This window comes from Marmota monax, unplaced genomic scaffold (assembly GCF_021218885.2).
Source record: "Marmota monax isolate L192 unplaced genomic scaffold, Marmota_monax_Labrador192_F-V1.1 WCK01_AAM20220418_F8-fsc00220, whole genome shotgun sequence".
NCBI classification, from domain to species: Eukaryota; Metazoa; Chordata; class Mammalia; order Rodentia; family Sciuridae; genus Marmota; species Marmota monax.
This window is the reverse complement of record NW_026693909.1, coordinates 1210107-1226866: the sequence shown is the minus strand read 5'-3', so window position 1 is coordinate 1226866 and position 16760 is coordinate 1210107. Positions and strand designations below refer to the sequence as shown.

General features: G+C 54.1%; 3 protein-coding genes across 5 annotated transcripts; 1 reads left to right on the top strand and 2 right to left on the bottom strand.

Annotated features, from left to right (window-relative positions):
- Nucleotides 1-996: 996 nt before the first annotated feature.
- On the bottom strand, nucleotides 997-2556 carry Oxld1 (oxidoreductase like domain containing 1). The gene is made up of 2 exons (XM_046463363.2): nucleotides 2412-2556; nucleotides 997-1665 (listed from the first exon to the last, which is right to left on the bottom strand). The coding sequence occupies exons 1-2, from the start codon at nucleotides 2469-2471 to the stop codon at nucleotides 1291-1293; spliced, it is 435 nt and encodes a 144-aa protein (XP_046319319.1). The 5' UTR covers nucleotides 2472-2556; the 3' UTR covers nucleotides 997-1290.
- Nucleotides 2557-2596: 40 nt separating this feature from the next.
- Ccdc137 (coiled-coil domain containing 137) lies at nucleotides 2597-8372 on the top strand. Of its 2 annotated transcripts, none has more exons than XR_006855920.2 (6): nucleotides 2597-2774; nucleotides 3121-3254; nucleotides 5085-5307; nucleotides 6410-6539; nucleotides 6701-6849; nucleotides 7048-7116. XR_006855920.2 is itself a non-coding variant. In XM_046463360.2 (6 exons), exons 1-6 carry the CDS (start codon nucleotides 2647-2649, stop codon nucleotides 7261-7263), a joined length of 864 nt encoding a protein of 287 aa, XP_046319316.1. In that variant the 5' UTR covers nucleotides 2604-2646; the 3' UTR covers nucleotides 7264-8372. The 2 variants fall into 2 exon arrangements, 1 of the variants encoding a protein (XP_046319316.1); XM_046463360.2 differs by having other exon boundaries at nucleotides 2604-2774; nucleotides 6457-6539; nucleotides 6770-6849; nucleotides 7048-8372.
- Nucleotides 8373-13926: 5554 nt separating this feature from the next.
- Arl16 (ADP ribosylation factor like GTPase 16) lies at nucleotides 13927-16738 on the bottom strand. 2 transcript variants are annotated; one of them, XM_046463361.2, is made up of 5 exons: nucleotides 16600-16738; nucleotides 16431-16489; nucleotides 15967-16080; nucleotides 15247-15362; nucleotides 13927-15100 (listed from the first exon to the last, which is right to left on the bottom strand). In XM_046463361.2, the coding sequence occupies exons 1-5, from the start codon at nucleotides 16658-16660 to the stop codon at nucleotides 14929-14931; spliced, it is 522 nt and encodes a 173-aa protein (XP_046319317.2). In that variant the 5' UTR covers nucleotides 16661-16738; the 3' UTR covers nucleotides 13927-14928. The 2 variants fall into 2 exon arrangements, 1 of the variants encoding a protein (XP_046319317.2); XR_009228519.1 differs by lacking the exon at nucleotides 15967-16080 and having other exon boundaries at nucleotides 14960-15362; nucleotides 16081-16718.
- Nucleotides 16739-16760: the final 22 nt, after the last annotated feature.

Here is a 16760-nt window from a genome sequence, read left to right as displayed (position 1 = left end):
CACAGATTCCTACATGAAGCTGGGATATGGAAGACTTCCGTGCAGCTACTGTATAATCCCAGCTTTCCCTAAATGATAAGCATAGACACTCAAGCCCAGTTCTAACCTGGCCACTGGCAACATGGAAATTGGAACTGCTGGTGGGAGAGGTTGGGGTGGGGAAAGTTCTATGGAATGGGGAGGGAAATGGTCAGTTAGGACCCCAAGATCAACCCCTATACTGGGCCAAAGTCCAATGGCTAGGATTGTGGCTAAGAACCAGGCTGGTGCCAGGCAGCTGGCATTGGAACTAATGCCCCAGGCCTCCCAACTACTTTGGCAGCCTCAACCTAGTGGATTTGGAAGGACTAGTTCCAAGCAGAGATCAGGCTCCTGTGGGTGTCCACAGTCTCTACCTGGTAGGACCCAGCAGGGGACTAAGAGTGGATGGAGGGATGGGCTGCCTGCAAGGATGTGATCACAGTCCCTCACAAGCCCAAGTGGCCCTTCTGCTGCTGCACTTGGAGTGTTAACCAGAGTTGGCCTTCAGCAGGACTTGGGGGATGCTGGAACTCTGAGGGAGCCTGTCACTTGGGCACTCAAATTGATGGGGTCTTATCTTACCCCTGCATGCTGGAAGGCCTGTGTTGCTTGGCAGAGGTGCAGTACCAACACACACACAGTGCTTTCTTCTTCTGTTTGCAGTACTGGGACAATCCCAGGATACTCACCACTGGGCCGAAACCCCAACTCTTTGTTTTTTCTTTTGAGACAGGACCTTGCTAAATTGCCCATGCTGTCTTGAACTTTTGATGCTCCTGCCTCAGCCTCCCAAGTGGCTGGGATTACAGGTGTGCGCCAACACACCTGACTGCACCTGCTTTCTTTGAGAAGGCAATGTAGGCCTTAGGAAAAATACAAAAGTCTCTTGTTCAACCACTAGAGAGATTTTTTTTTTTTTTAAAGAGAGAGTGAGAGACAGAGAGAGAGAGATAGTGAGAGAGAATTTTTTTTTTTAATATTTATTTTTTAGTTTTCGGCAGGCACAACATCTTTGTTTGTATGTGGTGCTGAGGATCGAACCCGGGCAGCACGCATGCCAGGCGAGCGCACTACCGCTTGAGCCACATCCCCAGCCCCACTAGAGAGATTTTATTTATTCTCAGATAAAGTCAATAAAAGAGTTCCTCCTGAGCCCATCAGATACATCAAACCCAGACAGGAGGTGTGAACAACAATCACTGCTGCTTCCTAGGCAGAAGCGGATGGACTGGCCTCTGTCCAGGGTAAGGGTGTCTTGGCCAGGCTGGCTCAGTCCCCACCTCGAGTGCGGAGCTGGATTTCCATCCTGAGGAAGGCCTTGAGGTTCTCATCGGCCACGTGCTCCTCCAGGGCAGCCAGGGCCCGCTCCCCACCATCCTGGTAATGCCGCAGCAGGGCCTCTGCATACTCTACCCACACGCAGTTGGGGCAGCCACTCATGCAGCAGTTTGTGGGAAGCTGGAGTTCAGGTGGCAGAGAGTATGGGGGTCCTGAGGGGCCCCCAAGGAGTAGGGAGGTCTTGGGCTGTTTGGTGTCTTCTGCACATGCTTGGGAGCCCCCCTCCACAAGGCCGGTCTCCAGCTTTCTGTGGCCATCACTGGCTCCCACTCCCGCATGGCGCCTGTGAAGGATGCAGCCCACACCCTGTGGATGCAGATAAGCATGACTGTGCAGGAAGCTGGTAAGGCCTCCCTGTCCCCAGGTCTGGGGGGCTTTCAGCTTTCCTGGCTCCATGTCCTTCTTAACTTCCCCATTTTCTGCATGACCTCAGACAAATTATTTCACCTTTCTAGACTCAGTTTTCCCATACCTAAGCCAGACAGAATGGTTGGTGTGAGGACTGAGCTCAGAGCTCCGCACCGGGTGTGCACTCCAGTAGACAGGGCAGGGGAGGGGTGGTGACCCCAGCTCAGACCACTAGCTGAGAAGTCCTGGACTGGAATGGGGAGACCCCAAGCTCCTGGCCACACGGATGCCTCTCCTCCTTCAACCGGTGTGCCGTGCCCCTCCTGATAGAACGTCCTGATCAGTCTCGTGCCGGTTTCTGCCACCCGAGAAGCAAGGCTCTCGGTCATCCTGTCCTCAGGGCCCCGCGGGCGGCCTCCCCGCTCCACCGCCCCAGCCCTCGGTCGGTCTCCTCCCGAGGCCCAGGTCACTGCCTGGCACTCTACGTGGGCAGTCTACACCCGTTTACTAGCTCCTCCTGCGAGGCGCCTCAGCTCCCCCTCGCCGCCAAGCCCCAGGACCCAGAGGGCTCCAAACAGCGGGCGCTCAGCAGACGCGCGGGACGGCTAACCGGCCTCTCCAGACCGGGGCGGGGGGGCTCCGCGGCCGGCCCCCGCCAGAGTCCTCGGCCCCATTTGCCCGCCCGCCCGCCCGCCGGTACTTGCCCAGCGGCGGACGGTGACGCTTAGCGAGCGACCTCCAGGCGCTACGCTCCAAAGCAGCATTGCGGCGGCCGGGCTGAGACGTGAGCGGCGGCCGCGCGGGCCAATCCCAGCCCACCAGGAAGCCGCGCCGCTCCAATGAGCGTGGGATTGCGCGCAGGAAGCGGAAGAGGTGCTCGTGAGGCGGGGCTGTAAGGAGAGCGGAAGTGGCTTCACGGGTTAAGTGCCAGGAGCGGCGATGGAGGGAGCTGAACGCCGAGCCGCGGCTTTAGCGGGGTCGGCGAGGTTTGGCGGTCGAGGGCGGCCGCAGACGCGGCGGCGCGGGCAGCAGCAGCAGCGCTCGGCCTTGCGGCCGGGGCAGCGTGGGTGGGTGCCGAGTCGCGGGAGGGGACCCAGTCAGCGAGCTTTCACGCGCGCCCCCTGGCGGCCGGGCCGGGGTCGTTGGTGCCGGCTTGGCTCGGCTCCGAGAACGTCGGTCGGCTGAGTGGGCGTGAGTGCCTGGCTTCGCACGGGCCTCGTTCCCGCTCCGAGGCCGGCTGTGGGCCTTCCCGGCCCTCGCAGCGCCTTCCGCACCGGACAGCCTCGGCGGGGGTGGGAGCGTGGGCTCTCTCCCGGTGGCCGGGCCACTCCTTCCACAGGCCCGGCCTCCCTTTCTTTGATTCTGCTTAGGCTGCTCTTGGTGCGGGTCTCACCCCCGGATTCTCCTTCCCAGCAAAGGAGAGAAGGTGGTAAATTGCAAGCCCAAGAACCAGGATGAACAGGAAATCCCTTTCCGGCTCCGAGAGATTATGAGGAGCCGACAGGAGATGAAGAACCCTCTCAGCAGCAAGAAGAGGAGAAAGGAGGGTATGCACAGGCCCCTGCTGGGTGGCCACAAGCTTAGGTGTGAGCCTTGCAGTCAGGAAATTCACCCAGACGCAGTGCTCTGGGCGCAGGGCCTGGGCAGGAGGACCGAGCAAAGGCCAGTGTTGCGGGAACCAAAGCTGTGTTGGTGGTAGTGTGGCTCCAGAAGAAGCTTGAGAGGATCCGGGACGGGTTCAGGGAACCTCAAAGAGCCATGGGAGGGAGTGTTGGTATTTTTCTTCCTAAAAGTGATGGAGATCTATCAGAGTTTTAAACTGCAATAACCGGTGAGATTTTCTTTTTTTCTTTCTTTTCTTTGGTACTGGGAGTTGAAATCAGGGACACTCAACCACTGAGCCACATTCCCAGTCCTTTTTGTATTTTATATACAGACAGGTTCTCGCTCAGTTGCTTAGGGCCTTGCTAAGTTGCTGAGGCTGACTTTAAACTCGGGGTCCTCCTGTCTCAGGCTCTCCAGCAGCTGGGATTACAGGAATGCACAGGAGCCCGGCTGTATCTTATGTATATACACATTTGTTTTCCCAGACACAGGACTGATTTTACATAGTGCTGTTTTAGAATTTGTATGTAAACTTTGGACTTTTCACCACAGGATGGTCAAATAAAAAGTTGGGAAAGGGGGGCAGGTAGAGGAAATACTGGCCCAAATGGAGGATGACAGTTGCTTTTGTAGTGCTGGGAACCACCCCAGGGTCTCATGGTAGGCAAGTGCTCCACCATTGAGCTACATCCCCAGCCCAGGATGGCACATTTTGAACTGTGCTGCACTACATTGATCCAGGACCTTGCATATTCTAGGCAAGCACCTTACCACTGAGCTATGTCCCCAGTCTTTTTTGTATTTTGTTTGAGACATGATATTGCTAAGTCACCAAGGCAGGCCTTGAATTTGTGATCCTTCTACCTTAGCCTCTTCAGTAGCTGGGATTACAGGTGTGCACACTGCACCTAGCTGTTAGATTATTTTTAATATGTAAACTCAGGCCAAATGTATACACCTGTAATCCCAGCTATTCGGGAAGCTGAGACAGAAGGATCATGGATTTGAAGCTACCCCAAGCAACACAGCAAAATGTGTCTTTAAAAAAAAAAAAATAGGGAATAGGGCTGGGGATATATTTAAGATATAGTTCAGTGGTAGAACAATGCAATTACATTACAAGGCCCTGGGTTTTATCCCCAGCACCACACAACAAACAAGCATAAATTTATAAATTAAAGCTGGTATTATAGGTTACTAATAGCACATTTGCTGAGCATGTGTAAGACCCTGTGCTGTGAAAGCAAATATTCACGTACAAGTTTCTTGTTATGCACATAATATATATGCACACTCACACCACACAGTAAAGTCAAACAGCTCTGCAAGAGGTTTGAGTGAAGTGTGGCCTTGGCTCCCCTTGAAGGGAACCACTGTTCATTTTCTGTATAAGCCCTGGAAACGTATATCCATCTATCCACACATCTTTGCCTTCATGCTGTACATTTTATGGCCCACACTCATTTACAAAGGATTGTATGTATGTCTCTGCATCCCTGCACATAGCTCTCCTGGACTTGTTTCAGGGTGGCTCCTTCAACCAGACGGCTCTGAGTGGATGTAGAAGTTGTCTCTGACTTTCTTCACCTGTGCTGTGGTGGGGTCTGACCTGTACCAGCAGGCTGTGGGGTTGCATTTAGGACCCAGGGATGGCCAAGCTGGCATTTTAGGTCTTCTGGCTGTTTTCCCTTCCTGTGACCTTGGAAGATGAAGTGAGCCTGGGCCTCCTGACCCTCATGCCATGCTCCTCTGGTGTCTCCCTTTGTCCTCAGCTCAGGTGGCCTTCAGGAGGACTTTAGAGAAGGAAGCAAGGGGAACGGAACCAGACATTGTTGTCCCCAAGTTCAAGCAGAGGAAGGGGGAGTCTGATGGGGCTTATATCCAGCGCATGGAGCAGGAGGCCCAGCATGTGATGTTCCTCAGTAAGAATCAGGCCAGCCGTCATCCAGAAGTGCAGGTGGCTTCCAAGAAGGAGAAGTCTGATCGGAAGAAATCGTGAGTTGAGGGATGGTGGGGTCAGGGTCACCTGGAGGCACCAGGGAGGCGGGGCTATGGGTTCCAACAATTGTTCTGCAGTGACAGCACTTCATTGCCAAGGTCAGCCCCTGCCCACCTGACCATGATTGCAGGAGTTAAAGCCCTGGTCATAGCAATTTCTTAACCTGGGGGAGAGGACTCTGGACTCTAAGATCTTTGCTTTATCTTTACCTTTCTCTGAAAAAGCATCAGAGGGGTCCAATAGCCAGGCTAGGTCCAGGGCCAGCTCTCCCACCCCATGCCTGCCTGCTGTGAGCAGGCAAGTGTCTTTGAGAGGTGTCTCCATAGCTTTTCCAGATGAACCAACTCCAGCTTTTGTTGAAGTTAAGAAAATATTTCTGCAGCTGCCTGTTTTCCCTCTTTGCTGGTACGAGGAGGACCACCTTTGTTTTTGGCTGGTCTTAAACTTGTGAGCCCAAGGGCTCCTCCTGCCTCGCCTTCTGAGTAGCTGGGACTGCAGCCGCGTGTGCACCACCATATCCAGCAAGTCACATCTTTTTGATTCTTCTCCAAAAGCTACAAAGGGTAGTTAGATTGTTTCTGGTTTTGTAGAGTTTTTCTGCTTCTGAATTCTCATGATTCTTGTAGTCACTTTAGCCAAAAAAAAATTATATCACAGAAACAGCCCAGATATAGCCTGAAGCTTCAGTGATCTACACAACTGTTCTGAAGCCATAAATTCAGGGTCACGATGAGGTGCTTTGTCTGGTGTTGCCACTTTCCTGTCTTTTGGACCTAACAGCATAGCTGACACTCAGGGCAGCATGGTTCTCTTCAGAGCTGCTGTCCTATGCATTGTAGGGTGTTCAGCAGTGTCCCTGCTCCCAGCCCCAAACAATATGACAATCCATAATGTCTGCAGACATGGTCAAGATTCCTTGTGGCTGAGAACCACTGTTGAAATCCCTGAGAGGCCTGGTGGGTGCAAAACAGGCTCTGGTGGTGACTGTGGATTGGAGGCGAGGAGGGGAATGGGAGTGAGGAGTGGCCATCTGGGGTTAGGTCTCACCTCTGCCACCAGGCACCCCCCTCAAGGACAGGCTGCCCTCTGTATTCTCAGGCGGACTGAGAGGTTAGGAACTCTGCAGCATCCTGCTTTCTTCCCAGTTTCCAGAGACGACGACTGGACAAAGCCCGGCAGAAGAAGGAGGCAAGGGCAGCAGATAGGCTGGAGCAGGAGCTGCTGCAAGGTATTGCTTCCCAAGTGGCCATGTCCACGGTGCTCCCAACAGGGCTGAGCCTGGGCCTGCTCTTTGCACCAGCCCTCTTGGTGGGCCCATGCTCTCCTGCGGGGTTCACAGCCAGGGAGCGGGCCAGTGAACAAGCCCATGTTCTGTGTCCTGGCCTGTAGGATAGGGCAGCGCACAAAGGCTGTGGTGGTTGTGTGGGCAGCAGGCCTCTGTCCACTCTGCTTCTCCAGATACGGTAAAGTTTGGAGAGGTCGTCTTGCAGCCCCCAGAGCTGACCGCCAAGCCCAGGAGGAGTGAAACCAGAGACCAGGTATGGGGGACCAGGTACACGGAGAGGAGGAGTTGCTGGATTTCCCTGAGGGCTTCCCGGGAATGAGAGCCAGGACCTGTGGGTGCTGGCTGATGGGGGGCCTCATTCAGGACTCTACACCGGGTTTGGAGCTGTTGGACCAGGTGTGGCCTTTGCCATCTCCTGAGCCTGCACCTCAGCCTTCCTTCTCTTCCTCAGCCTTGCCAGAAGTCACTGATGCTGAGGAAGCTTTTGATCCCCAGCAATGTGTCCCAGCCCCTGACCATCTCGCTGGCCCGGCAACGAATCATGCAGGAGGAGCGGGATCGGGCTGTGCAGGCCTACAGAGCTCTGAAGCAGCAGCAGCAAAAGCAGAGCACATTGCCTCCAAAGCTGCCTAGCCACACCCAGAGGACACTTGGGGCACAGCCATGATGGAGAGATCCAGAGCCTGTGTGGACCCTGAAAGCTGCCTTGCGGGTGCTGCACCTAGGCAGAGGCAGGCCACACAGACGGATTTCTCTGGACAGGCCTGCACGCCGGCTGGCCTTGCAGGAGAGTCTCTAGGTCTTTTCTTGTTCTTCCCCCTAAGGACTGTCCTTTCGGTATTGACCACCAGTGGGGTGATCACAGGATTGACCCCTAGTTTGGTGCTGATACCTGGTTGAGACCCAGCCAGTGAGCCAGGTCTCATTGTGCTCCTGAGCCTAGCTTCATTCTGAAATACAAGAGTCCAGACTGAGATGACCTAGGGCCACTTGAGCGTGGGCCCAATCCCATGACCTGCCTCTAAACACCTGTTACTCATTGAAACTGCTGATTCAGGTCAGCTCAGAATTTAAGAGGCTCTGGTGGATTCATCAGCACAACACAGGCAGGGGCCAGCCTGAGCAAGTAGCAGGCAGACCCTGGGGCAGGGCTGACGGGCAGCGCCTAGACCACCTTACAGGGTCTGTAGGGATCAGGACCCCAGCCCACTTAATGCTCCTCACAGAGGCGGGGGAGCCCCAGCTCAGCTATGGTTTGGAGACAGATGACTGTCCATGTGCCAGGAGAGTGGGAACAGGTTTCTGAGCCACATAATAGGTCTTTGGGAAATGGGGTTGGCCTCGAGAGAGGGCCCAGACTCTGATTAGAGAGCAGGACTGGTGAGAGCTCCCATGTGGAGCAGGATCTTGCCAGGTTTGAATCTCCTGCTGGCATCCAAGGAGGGAACACCTGCTGTCAGCTACAGATGGTGTGTATTGGGAGAGACTTAAAACCCAAGTCTGGACTGAGGGTGTGGCTCAGAGACAGAGTGCTTGCCTAGCATATGTGAGGCCCTGGGTTCCTTCCTAGCACCTTGTGGCACCCTGCTGGGAAGTGAGCAGTCTTCCCAGCTGCACACCTCCCTGTCTGCCCCTGGAGAAGTGGTTCGGAGAGCTCAGCAGAGACTGTGTTGGCCAAGGAGAACTTGAGAAGGGGTTTGGTTATGTGTTGCCCTTCCCCGGCTTGCATTTTCCAGAATGAAGTTTATTTGTATTAAAGTTTTATTTTCTTGGAAATTGGGCTATTGCCTTCTTGAGTGTTTTTGCCACCTTGTGACAACTCACTGGTGTCCCCTTACCATGTAAGGGTGATTAGGAGTGGGTGGCTCTGTTTGGAGGCACATCTGGCAGCACTGATGGCCTGGGGCAGTCCAGAGAAGCACAAGTCAGACTGTTTGCCACCGGATTTCCTAGTTTGCATCAGGACGCTAGTGCCAGGCACAGTCCTGTTGAAGACACAGGCTTCCGAGTCTACGGGAAGCAGTGTGACCTTCCGCCTAATGTATGTGATGGGCCCTCTGTAGCCACTGTCTTGGATTAGGCACTCTATCTCCTCTCTGCTTCCTTAAGCCTTCCTCTCAGAGACCTTAACAGAATCTTGCTCCCCACACCTGGGCCAGGCTGTCTGGGGGCTGGCTCTCTGCCCGGTGTCTGGCGGATTTTCTGCTCTCCTTGCTTTCTGTGCAGCAGTTGGCACTGCTTGCCTGTATCAGCCCTGGGGCCTGGTCTTTGCCTGAGTACTCCTGCTGGCAGCCTGGTGGTGGCATTGCCACTTTTGGGGGACGGTACTGGGATTGAACCTAGGGATTCTCTACCACTGAGCTGTATCCCCAGGCCTTTAAAAAAAAAAAAAGAAAAGTTTTATTTTAAGACATGGTCTCAGTTGCCCAAGCCAGCCCTGAACTTGAGATCCTCCTGCCTAAGTTCCCGAGTCTCTGGGATCACAGGTGTGCCACCGTGCCCTGTGCAGCATCCCTTGGGGCTGTTTGTACTGGCTTGTTGGTTGCCCCACGGTGTCCACGTGGAAATCCAGGGTCTGGAGGGAGTGGGAAATGCAGGGTACGTATGGGGTCTCCCAGCCCCTCGCTGTGTCCTCGCTGAAAGTTGGAGCACCTTGAACCTCCCCTGGCTGCAGACACAGGCAGAGGACCCCTTTTCTTGCTATCTCCAGGATGAGCTGCAGCACTGAGTTCTGCCAAATGTGCTTTGGACAGATAACCCTGGTGTTCAGTGCTGCTTTGGCTTCTCAACTAGTGCCATCTTGGGAGGCTTTGGGGCAGTCCCCTTTGGGGCTTCCTCTAGTACAGGACAAAATCACAGCTGTTCTGGTTCTGGGTCTTAGGTGATGCTTGAACCCTCCTCTCTGCTGGCCCCTCCCTCCTGGCATCCAAGAGGTGCACTTCTGTTCCCGTGCCTGTGGAGGGGCTGTGTGGGGTCTCCCAGCCACGGCCAGATGCAGCCAAGTCTGAATTCGTGTCCTTAACCCTGGCAGAGAGGAGTCCCCTGAACTAAATGTGTGCAAAGCCTGGGTAGGGGACAAAAGCAGACACCAGAGGGGCGGCCGTGGTCGTCCAGGAAGCACGGCTCAGACTGCACAGCTCAGGGAGCTCATCTCACCACCTTCCTTTTCCAACTTGCCCTTCTCTCCCAGCATCTCTGGGGAGCGAGGGCTGGACATACCTCAGTCCAGGGCAGATGTTCCACTGAAGAGGTGAAGGTCAGAGAGGAGCTTCTGAGGCCACCTACTCCCACAGGTTGGGTTGGTCTCTCTGTGTGAAGGGAAAACCTGAGTTTGGTTCAGTACCCTGTTTAAAAACTCACGTGGGGCTGTGTTCTCCACACTGATTTCCTCCAGCAGTCAATTCTGTCAGAAAGGTCTTGAAGTCAATGCTGCGTCCAGCAGTCATGCCGTCCTTTGCTGAGTACTGAGGACCCACAGCTGTCCTTTGTGGGCGGTCCTCAATGGTTGGGGGGCAGCTTGAGCCATTGGAATGTGCACTGCTGTGACACTCGAGGTGCCTGGACCCAGAACAGCTTGAGACCAGAGACCCTCAAGCCCCAGGGCAAGAACCCTTCCTATGAAGAACAGCTAGGGTGAACCCTCTCCATCCTCACCCACCTCACAGGACACCCCAGTGAACAACTTTGGGAGCTAATGGTTTTGTAAATCTGGCCACTGTTCACAGACACCTCTTTCATTTCCAAGGTCTGTAGAGGAGCATGTATCAGTTTGACACCATGGCAGGAGGATACAAGTTTGAGGCCAGCCTTGGCAACTTAGCCAGACCCTGTGGTGGTTTTTTTTTTGTTTTGTTTTGTTTTTTTTTTAGTTGTAGATGGACACAATATCTTAATTTTATTTATTTTTTATGTGGTGTTGAGGCTCAAACCTAGTGCTTCACACATGCTAGGCAAGCACTCTACCACTAAGCCACAACCCCAGCCCCAAGACCCTGTCTTAATGGTTTTTTTTTTGTTTTGTTTTGATTTGATTTGATTTCTGTGTCTGTGGTGCTGGGGATTGAACCCAGGGCCTTGTGCATGTGAGGCAAGCATTCTATCAACTGAGCTATATCCCCAGCCCTGTCTTAATGTTTTTGTAAAAGGGCTGGGCTGGGGCTCAATCCCCAGGGCAGGGGTATGTGCTGGGTGGGAGAAGGAAGTTCACTGCCAAAAGCAGCCTGACCCACAAGTCCAGGTTTGGTCCCCATGCCCTGAGTCTCTTCTGCTCTGTAGTACCATCCCCAGGAATCTGTGAGAGGTAGGAAAGGAAGGTTCCCCGTCCACGCTACTTGTCAGCACTGAGGCCTGAAGCCCTGGCTCACCTGGGCTTCTCACACTGGCCTTTGAGTGGAGATGAGGGCGTGCCTGCCTGGGAGGTCTCAAGTTAAGGAAAACGTGGAGGGTGGGGCTTCAGAGCTGGACCCGGAGTGATTGTAGGAGGCCAGTGGGACTTGGCAGGTCCAAGAGGTACTGGCCAGCCAAAGCAGTGGCAGGAAAAAGCAAAACAGGGGCTGCCAGGAGTGCAGAGCCAGTAGGAGCAGCAGCTGTGGGGAACTGGCTAGAAATTGCTCACACGTGGGCACATCCCAGCCCCGAGTGACAAGTTCTGGGGGTGGGGCCAGTCATTTTTCCTTTATGTTTTTGAGACAGAAACCTGCTTTGTTGTTCCAAGTGGTCTGGAACTCTAGGGCTGCAATCATCCTGTCTAGCCTCCACAACAGCTGGGGTTAAGGGGATGTGCCACCACGCCTGCCTGCTTCCTGGAGGCTTTGCGTGCACAGGAGGGTAGGCAGTAATCTCTTTAGCCAGCTCTGGAGGAGGTGCTGGCACACACCTGGGGCCGAGGCCCACAAAGCTACAATGGGCCCCTCAAAGGACCTGGTGGGACCCCCCACATTCAGCAGTTCACTGTCACCCTCTGTGAGCTAAACAGTGGGTGGCTCATTTCTTTTTTAGAGAGAATTTTTTAATATTTATTTTTTAGTTTTCGGCGGACACATCTTTATTGGTATGTGGTGCTGAAGGTCGAACCCAGCGCCACATGCATGCCAGGTGAGCGCGCTACCACTTGAGCCACATCCCCAGCCCTGGGTGGCTCATTCTTAATAGAGAGCAACCAGCACCTCCATCAGGTTTCAAGGACACACCTCCGACCCACCATGATGATGAACTGTGGCCTCAGCGCCTGCATTGTTGCCCTTTGACAGGAAAAAGCAGGAGAGTGGGGAGTACAGGCTCCTTCCAAGCTGGCAATGCCTCTAAGTAACCTGCCCTGGCTCTGCTACAGCATCCACGAAATCAATTCTGACCCTAACAATGACTGCTGCAGTGCTAGGCCCTGTGGAGTGGGGCTCTGCTGTGGCGTTTCACAACTGCACACTCAGGTCGCTCCAGGGGAACTGGGCTGCACCACATAACCACAGAGACAGAAATACTTTTTTCTTTGGGTCCTGTGACAGCTCCTCTGACCTTAGGGGTCCGTGGAAAGACAGAGAGGGCGGGGGCGGGGGAGAGCGAGAGTGTGCCAGAGCAAGTAGAACGAGCACTTACTGAACCCTTTTATTGGGAAGAAGCCATTCAAATGAGGCAAGGGCCAGGATTCCAAGGGAACTGGTGAGTGTAGCTCAATCCCTCTGGGTGCCGCCTACTCCCAGGGCCACTCCCGGGGCCACACTTTATTATCTGAGCCAGGGAAAAGACCGAATCCCCAGTCATGGCACTACCCCGCCAGACTGCTGTGATCTTTCCTATCCCCATGGACTTAATTTGGCGTGCATTTGGAGTGGCTCCCCACACTTGGCCAGCCTGAAACTCAGCACTAGCCAGGAGCACAGGCTGCTGAAACACAGGACGCCTCTTCTGCCTGAGGAGCTCTTCAGCGATGGCCCTCCTGCCCAGCCAAAGGAGCATCCTCTGACTTAAGGGACTACAGATTAAAACCAGAGGTGCTCCACCAGAGATACACCCTCAGCCCTTTTGAGAATTCTGACATAGGGCTTTGCTAAGTTGCCCAGGCTGGCCTCAAACCTGCTATCCCCTACCTCACCCTCCCAAGTAGCTGGGACTGCAGGCGTGCATCACCACACATTTAAGAAACACCACACCTTTAAAGAAGCATTTAAGATGATATGACAACGTGAGCAAGATATGAAGCAGGAGCTTCAAGCTTGGTGACCTGGAGGCTTCACACGACCCATCTGAGTAACAGGTAGCAACCTGGCCTCTCTGGCCCACATTCTCATGCTCTATGGCAGAAATGAGGCAAAAGCCCTACTTCTTTTCAGTGATACCTCACAACTCAGGCCACGCTCATCTGCTCAGAAGATTCTTATACTGGTGGGGGGATGTAGAGTGGCCGCAGTTTCACTGCCCTCTACCAACAGGTGGGCTGGTTGATTACTGGCCAAGGTGACAGTCCCCCTATGCTAGACCATTAGCTGTCAGAGCACACAGGTCCTGTGGGGACTATTCATGAGCTCCTTGGCCGACCTCCTGGCCCCAGCCTATTTCTGAAATGCTGCTGCAAAACCCATGTTGAGCCTAAGTGAGAGCTATGGGTTGGTACCGTGAGGGTCTGGAAGGACTGAGGGGCCTCTGGCTACAGGGGCTGCCTGGGGGAGGCCAGAACTCACCACTAGTGCTCCCACCACATCGGGGATCCTCACACCCTCGGCTAAAGAACGGACAAATTTCACTTTGAAGCGATTCCTCTAATACTTGGTGATTTTAACTAGGCTTTGCCTAAGTCCTGTGAACCTGAGGGACCTCTGAGAGCCCAACTTGGACTCCATTAGTTTTTGATGCTATAAGGAAATACCTCAGGCAGACTACTTAAGAAGAGGTTCATTCATAAAACTGGAGATTTTAAGGGCACGATACTGGCACCAGCTCAGTATGGTGAGGTCCTCTGGGAAGTGTCACATGGCAGATGAAAATGTAGCTATCTTCTGCCAGGACCTGCCATCATGGCCCACAGCATGAAAACCCAAAGTATGGCCCTGAATACTTTAAGGACCAGATCTCACCAAGTTGTGAGGTTGGTCTCAAATTTGTGATCCTCTTGCCTCTGCCTTCTGAGTCACTGAGATTACCATACCTGGCTCATAGCCCTTCATTTGAATAATGATCTCTCTCCAACAGAGTGAACAACTGGAATTGTGCAGAGGCTGAGGCCCCCATCTGTTCCCATGGCTTTACCAAGGAGGAGACAGCAGGTCCCTGGGTTCCTTCTGTGGCTACAGGGGCTTGAAGAATTAGCAGACAGAGCCATTTTTATAAAACTCACAACCTCACTCAGAATGAGTTTTATTCAATTATTGTAGGTAGAGTGGTTGACCCCAAAGGTATGGCCAGGCCATAGACCCAGAACAAGCAAACATGACCTTATTTGGAAAAAGGTTCTTTGCAGGTGGCTTACGTATCATCCCAGATTTCCAATTACAGACATCGTAAAGAAGAGAGAACACTGACCCAGGAGAGGAAGACAGAGGGGGAGTCCACAACCAACCCACAGAAGGCCAAGGACTGCAGCAGTACTAGAGAAAAGAGGAAAGGAATGGACACTGCCCTCAGCACTTCAGAAGGAACCAACCCAGTTGACACCTTTACTTTGGACTTGTGGCCTCCGAACTGTGAGAACAAATTTCTATGGCTTAAGCTCCCCTAGTTGGTAGTCATTTGTTTTAAGAAGCCTCAGAACACACGGACACACCAATCAGCACAGTAAGCATTCTCCCACAAGCTGGCTTGGCTGAGGTGACAGGCCCCGGCAGGACACCAAGACCCCAGGCCTCCATCCCCTCCTTGCCTCCTGCATAGGAAAGAACCTATGCATGCTCTGGGCACCTCAGAGCAATAGCCACTTGCTGAACAAGTGAACCAAGCTCGTTTCTGACTTGGGCTCACTTCATCCACCATGCCATGAGGTCTTAAGGGACAGGGTCGGGGGTGAGAAACTAGAAGCCTGGAGCTTCTACTGCAGACAAGAGTCTAGGTCTCAGTGGCACTATGCAGTCCAAATACCCTGGGGCAAGCAGATTTCCTGGTGGCAGGAAAATGTGTCACAGCACCATCCAGGACAGCAGCAGGGCAGTCCTCTTCTCCCAGCCGTGGACACAGTCTTTTCTTCCAGTCGTCAAGAGCTTCTAGTTTCGTGTGCCTCAGCTGACCCACTGCTGCATCTCCACACAGAGCCCTATCGTGCGAGGCTCCTTGTTGAACCCATAAGAACATTCCAGTGGAGGCCCAACAATGCCATCCTCTGCCTCCGGCACAGTTCTCCACCCTGTGGTCACCGGCTGCTTCGGTGCTCATCCTGGAGCCAGTGCAACACCTTGGCCAACCCAGTGCCTTTCCGGGCGCTGATTTCCAACGTGGTAATGTTCTGCTTGGCACAAGCAATGATGTCTGGGAGCCTGATTAATGACTTAATCTCCTCAATGGTCATGTAACAGGGAAGGTCGCTGTAGTTAAAGAATTGCCTTGTTAGAATGATGGCTGCCAAAAACCTGCCTGTCCCCCAGGTGCACCTCTTCACCAACAAACATGCACTAAGGCAGCTCCTCCATAGGACCCGCACCATGTTCCCTCTCAGCAAGTAAACCCGTACATCTTATTGAAGAGTATCAGGACTGATGCTTCTGCAAGTTGTTCTGAAGAAAGGAGACCCAAGAGCTGTACACAGGATGCAGAGAGTTGGGTGGGGTTGGAAGCATCCATCATGAACTGGGGAAGATGAAAAGCATCAGTCACACCCTGCTTTGAAGACATTTGTGGCCACACCTCCTCATCTGGGAATTACAGGCATACATAGCGCACCACCACTTTTCTCCCCAGTACTGGGGATTGGTCCCAGGGCCTCAACTGTACTAGGCAAGTGCTCTACCACTGTGCCACATCCCATCCACCACAGTGGCTTTTAAACAGAGGGCTTTGGGAATAGGCAGAAGCAGAGGAAAATGAGCTGTAAGACAGATAACTGGATGTCATTCATTTCTGGTTTTGTCTACATGGAAATCTGTATTGATGGGGTCATCAGTTCCCTATCCTGGAATTTAGGGCACAGGCCTTGTCAGGATGGGACCAACCAGAGAAGTGTAGAAATCAGATGTAAATGTAGAACACAGCCAGGGACAGAAAAGAGAATAGACTCGGCCTCAGCAAGCCCATCCTGTGCTCTAATGTCAGTTTTGGGGCACAAACACCAGAGAGAAGATTGGTGCCCTGCTTCCTTGACTAGCACAGCCGCCTGAGAACCCAAATCCTATTCCATGCCAAGTGGGGTCAGGGACCGGAGGGCTCTAAAGAAGTTTAAAGCATGCTGACCCACCAGCAATGAATGGCAGTTTCCGTAGTAACTGGACCAGATGGGGCCCATGCACCCCCCAAGCTCCCGGATGGTAATCTTTCTCTGGGCCACGATGTCAGTAAGGTTGGTACCCACCTGTAGGGAAAACCATCACACACAGTAATGCAGGCGCCGTCCTGCGTGAAACCCCGATAGCAGTGCGCCAGCGTTACCCGCAGGCTCGAGGCAGAGCCAGCCACCAAACTGGGAGAAGGCACTTCTGAGGACCCAGAGCCCACAAGGGGGGTCCGCGCAGGTGGCGATGGCGACAGTGGTCCCTCCGGAGGGGGGAGGAAACGTGCCCGCCCCAAGGAGGGCCCCGACAGGCTCCGCTCGTCGAGTGGGGAATCCCGAAGGCTGTCGCCAACACCGACCGCGACTTCACTCTGCGGGGCCGGTGGGCTTCGTCAGTCGCAAAGGTGACTCCTGCGGCGGCCGACACCTACCGTGGGCAGCGTAGGCGGGGGCTCCCCCAGGTCGCCCTTACAGTCGCGGGAGCTCAGCTGTGCGTGTGGTCAAGGAGAGGGCGGCGCAGGGCAGAGTCGCGGCGCAGGGCGGAGTCCCGGCTCCGGGCTACGCGAAGCCCCCGCCCACCCCCACGGCGCGGAAGGATATTCTGCAGGCGTTTCACCAGCAGCGTCTTCCCGACGCCCGCGGCCCCCAGCAGCAGACACATCCAGACCCTGAGCCAGGCAACCGCGGCTCCGCACCGGACGGCGCCGGGCCCGCCTCCGTCCCGCTCCCATTGGATAGGCCTCGCCTGCGGGCTGATCATT

Excerpts from the sequence above, each read along its gene's own strand:
- Oxld1 (XM_046463363.2), bottom strand. The coding sequence starts at position 2,471 with ATGCTGCTTTGGAGCGTAGCGCCTGGAGGTCGCTCGCTAAGCGTCACC. Across the intron at positions 1,666-2,411 it reads GCGTCACCGTCCGCCGCTGG|GGTGTGGGCTGCATCCTTCA; the intron begins GCAAGTACCGGC and ends CTGCATCCACAG.
- Ccdc137 (XM_046463360.2), top strand. The coding sequence starts at position 2,647 with ATGGAGGGAGCTGAACGCCGAGCCGCGGCTTTAGCGGGGTCGGCGAGG. Across the intron at positions 2,775-3,120 it reads TTGCGGCCGGGGCAGCGTGG|CAAAGGAGAGAAGGTGGTAA; the intron begins GTGGGTGCCGAG and ends TCTCCTTCCCAG. Across the intron at positions 6,850-7,047 it reads GGAGTGAAACCAGAGACCAG|CCTTGCCAGAAGTCACTGAT; the intron begins GTATGGGGGACC and ends TCTCTTCCTCAG.
- Arl16 (XM_046463361.2), bottom strand. The coding sequence starts at position 16,660 with ATGTGTCTGCTGCTGGGGGCCGCGGGCGTCGGGAAGACGCTGCTGGTG. Across the intron at positions 16,081-16,430 it reads CCCCGCCTACGCTGCCCACG|GTGGGTACCAACCTTACTGA; the intron begins GTAGGTGTCGGC and ends TTTTCCCTACAG. Across the intron at positions 15,101-15,246 it reads CTGATACTCTTCAATAAGAT|CGACCTTCCCTGTTACATGA; the intron begins GTACGGGTTTAC and ends CTTTAACTACAG.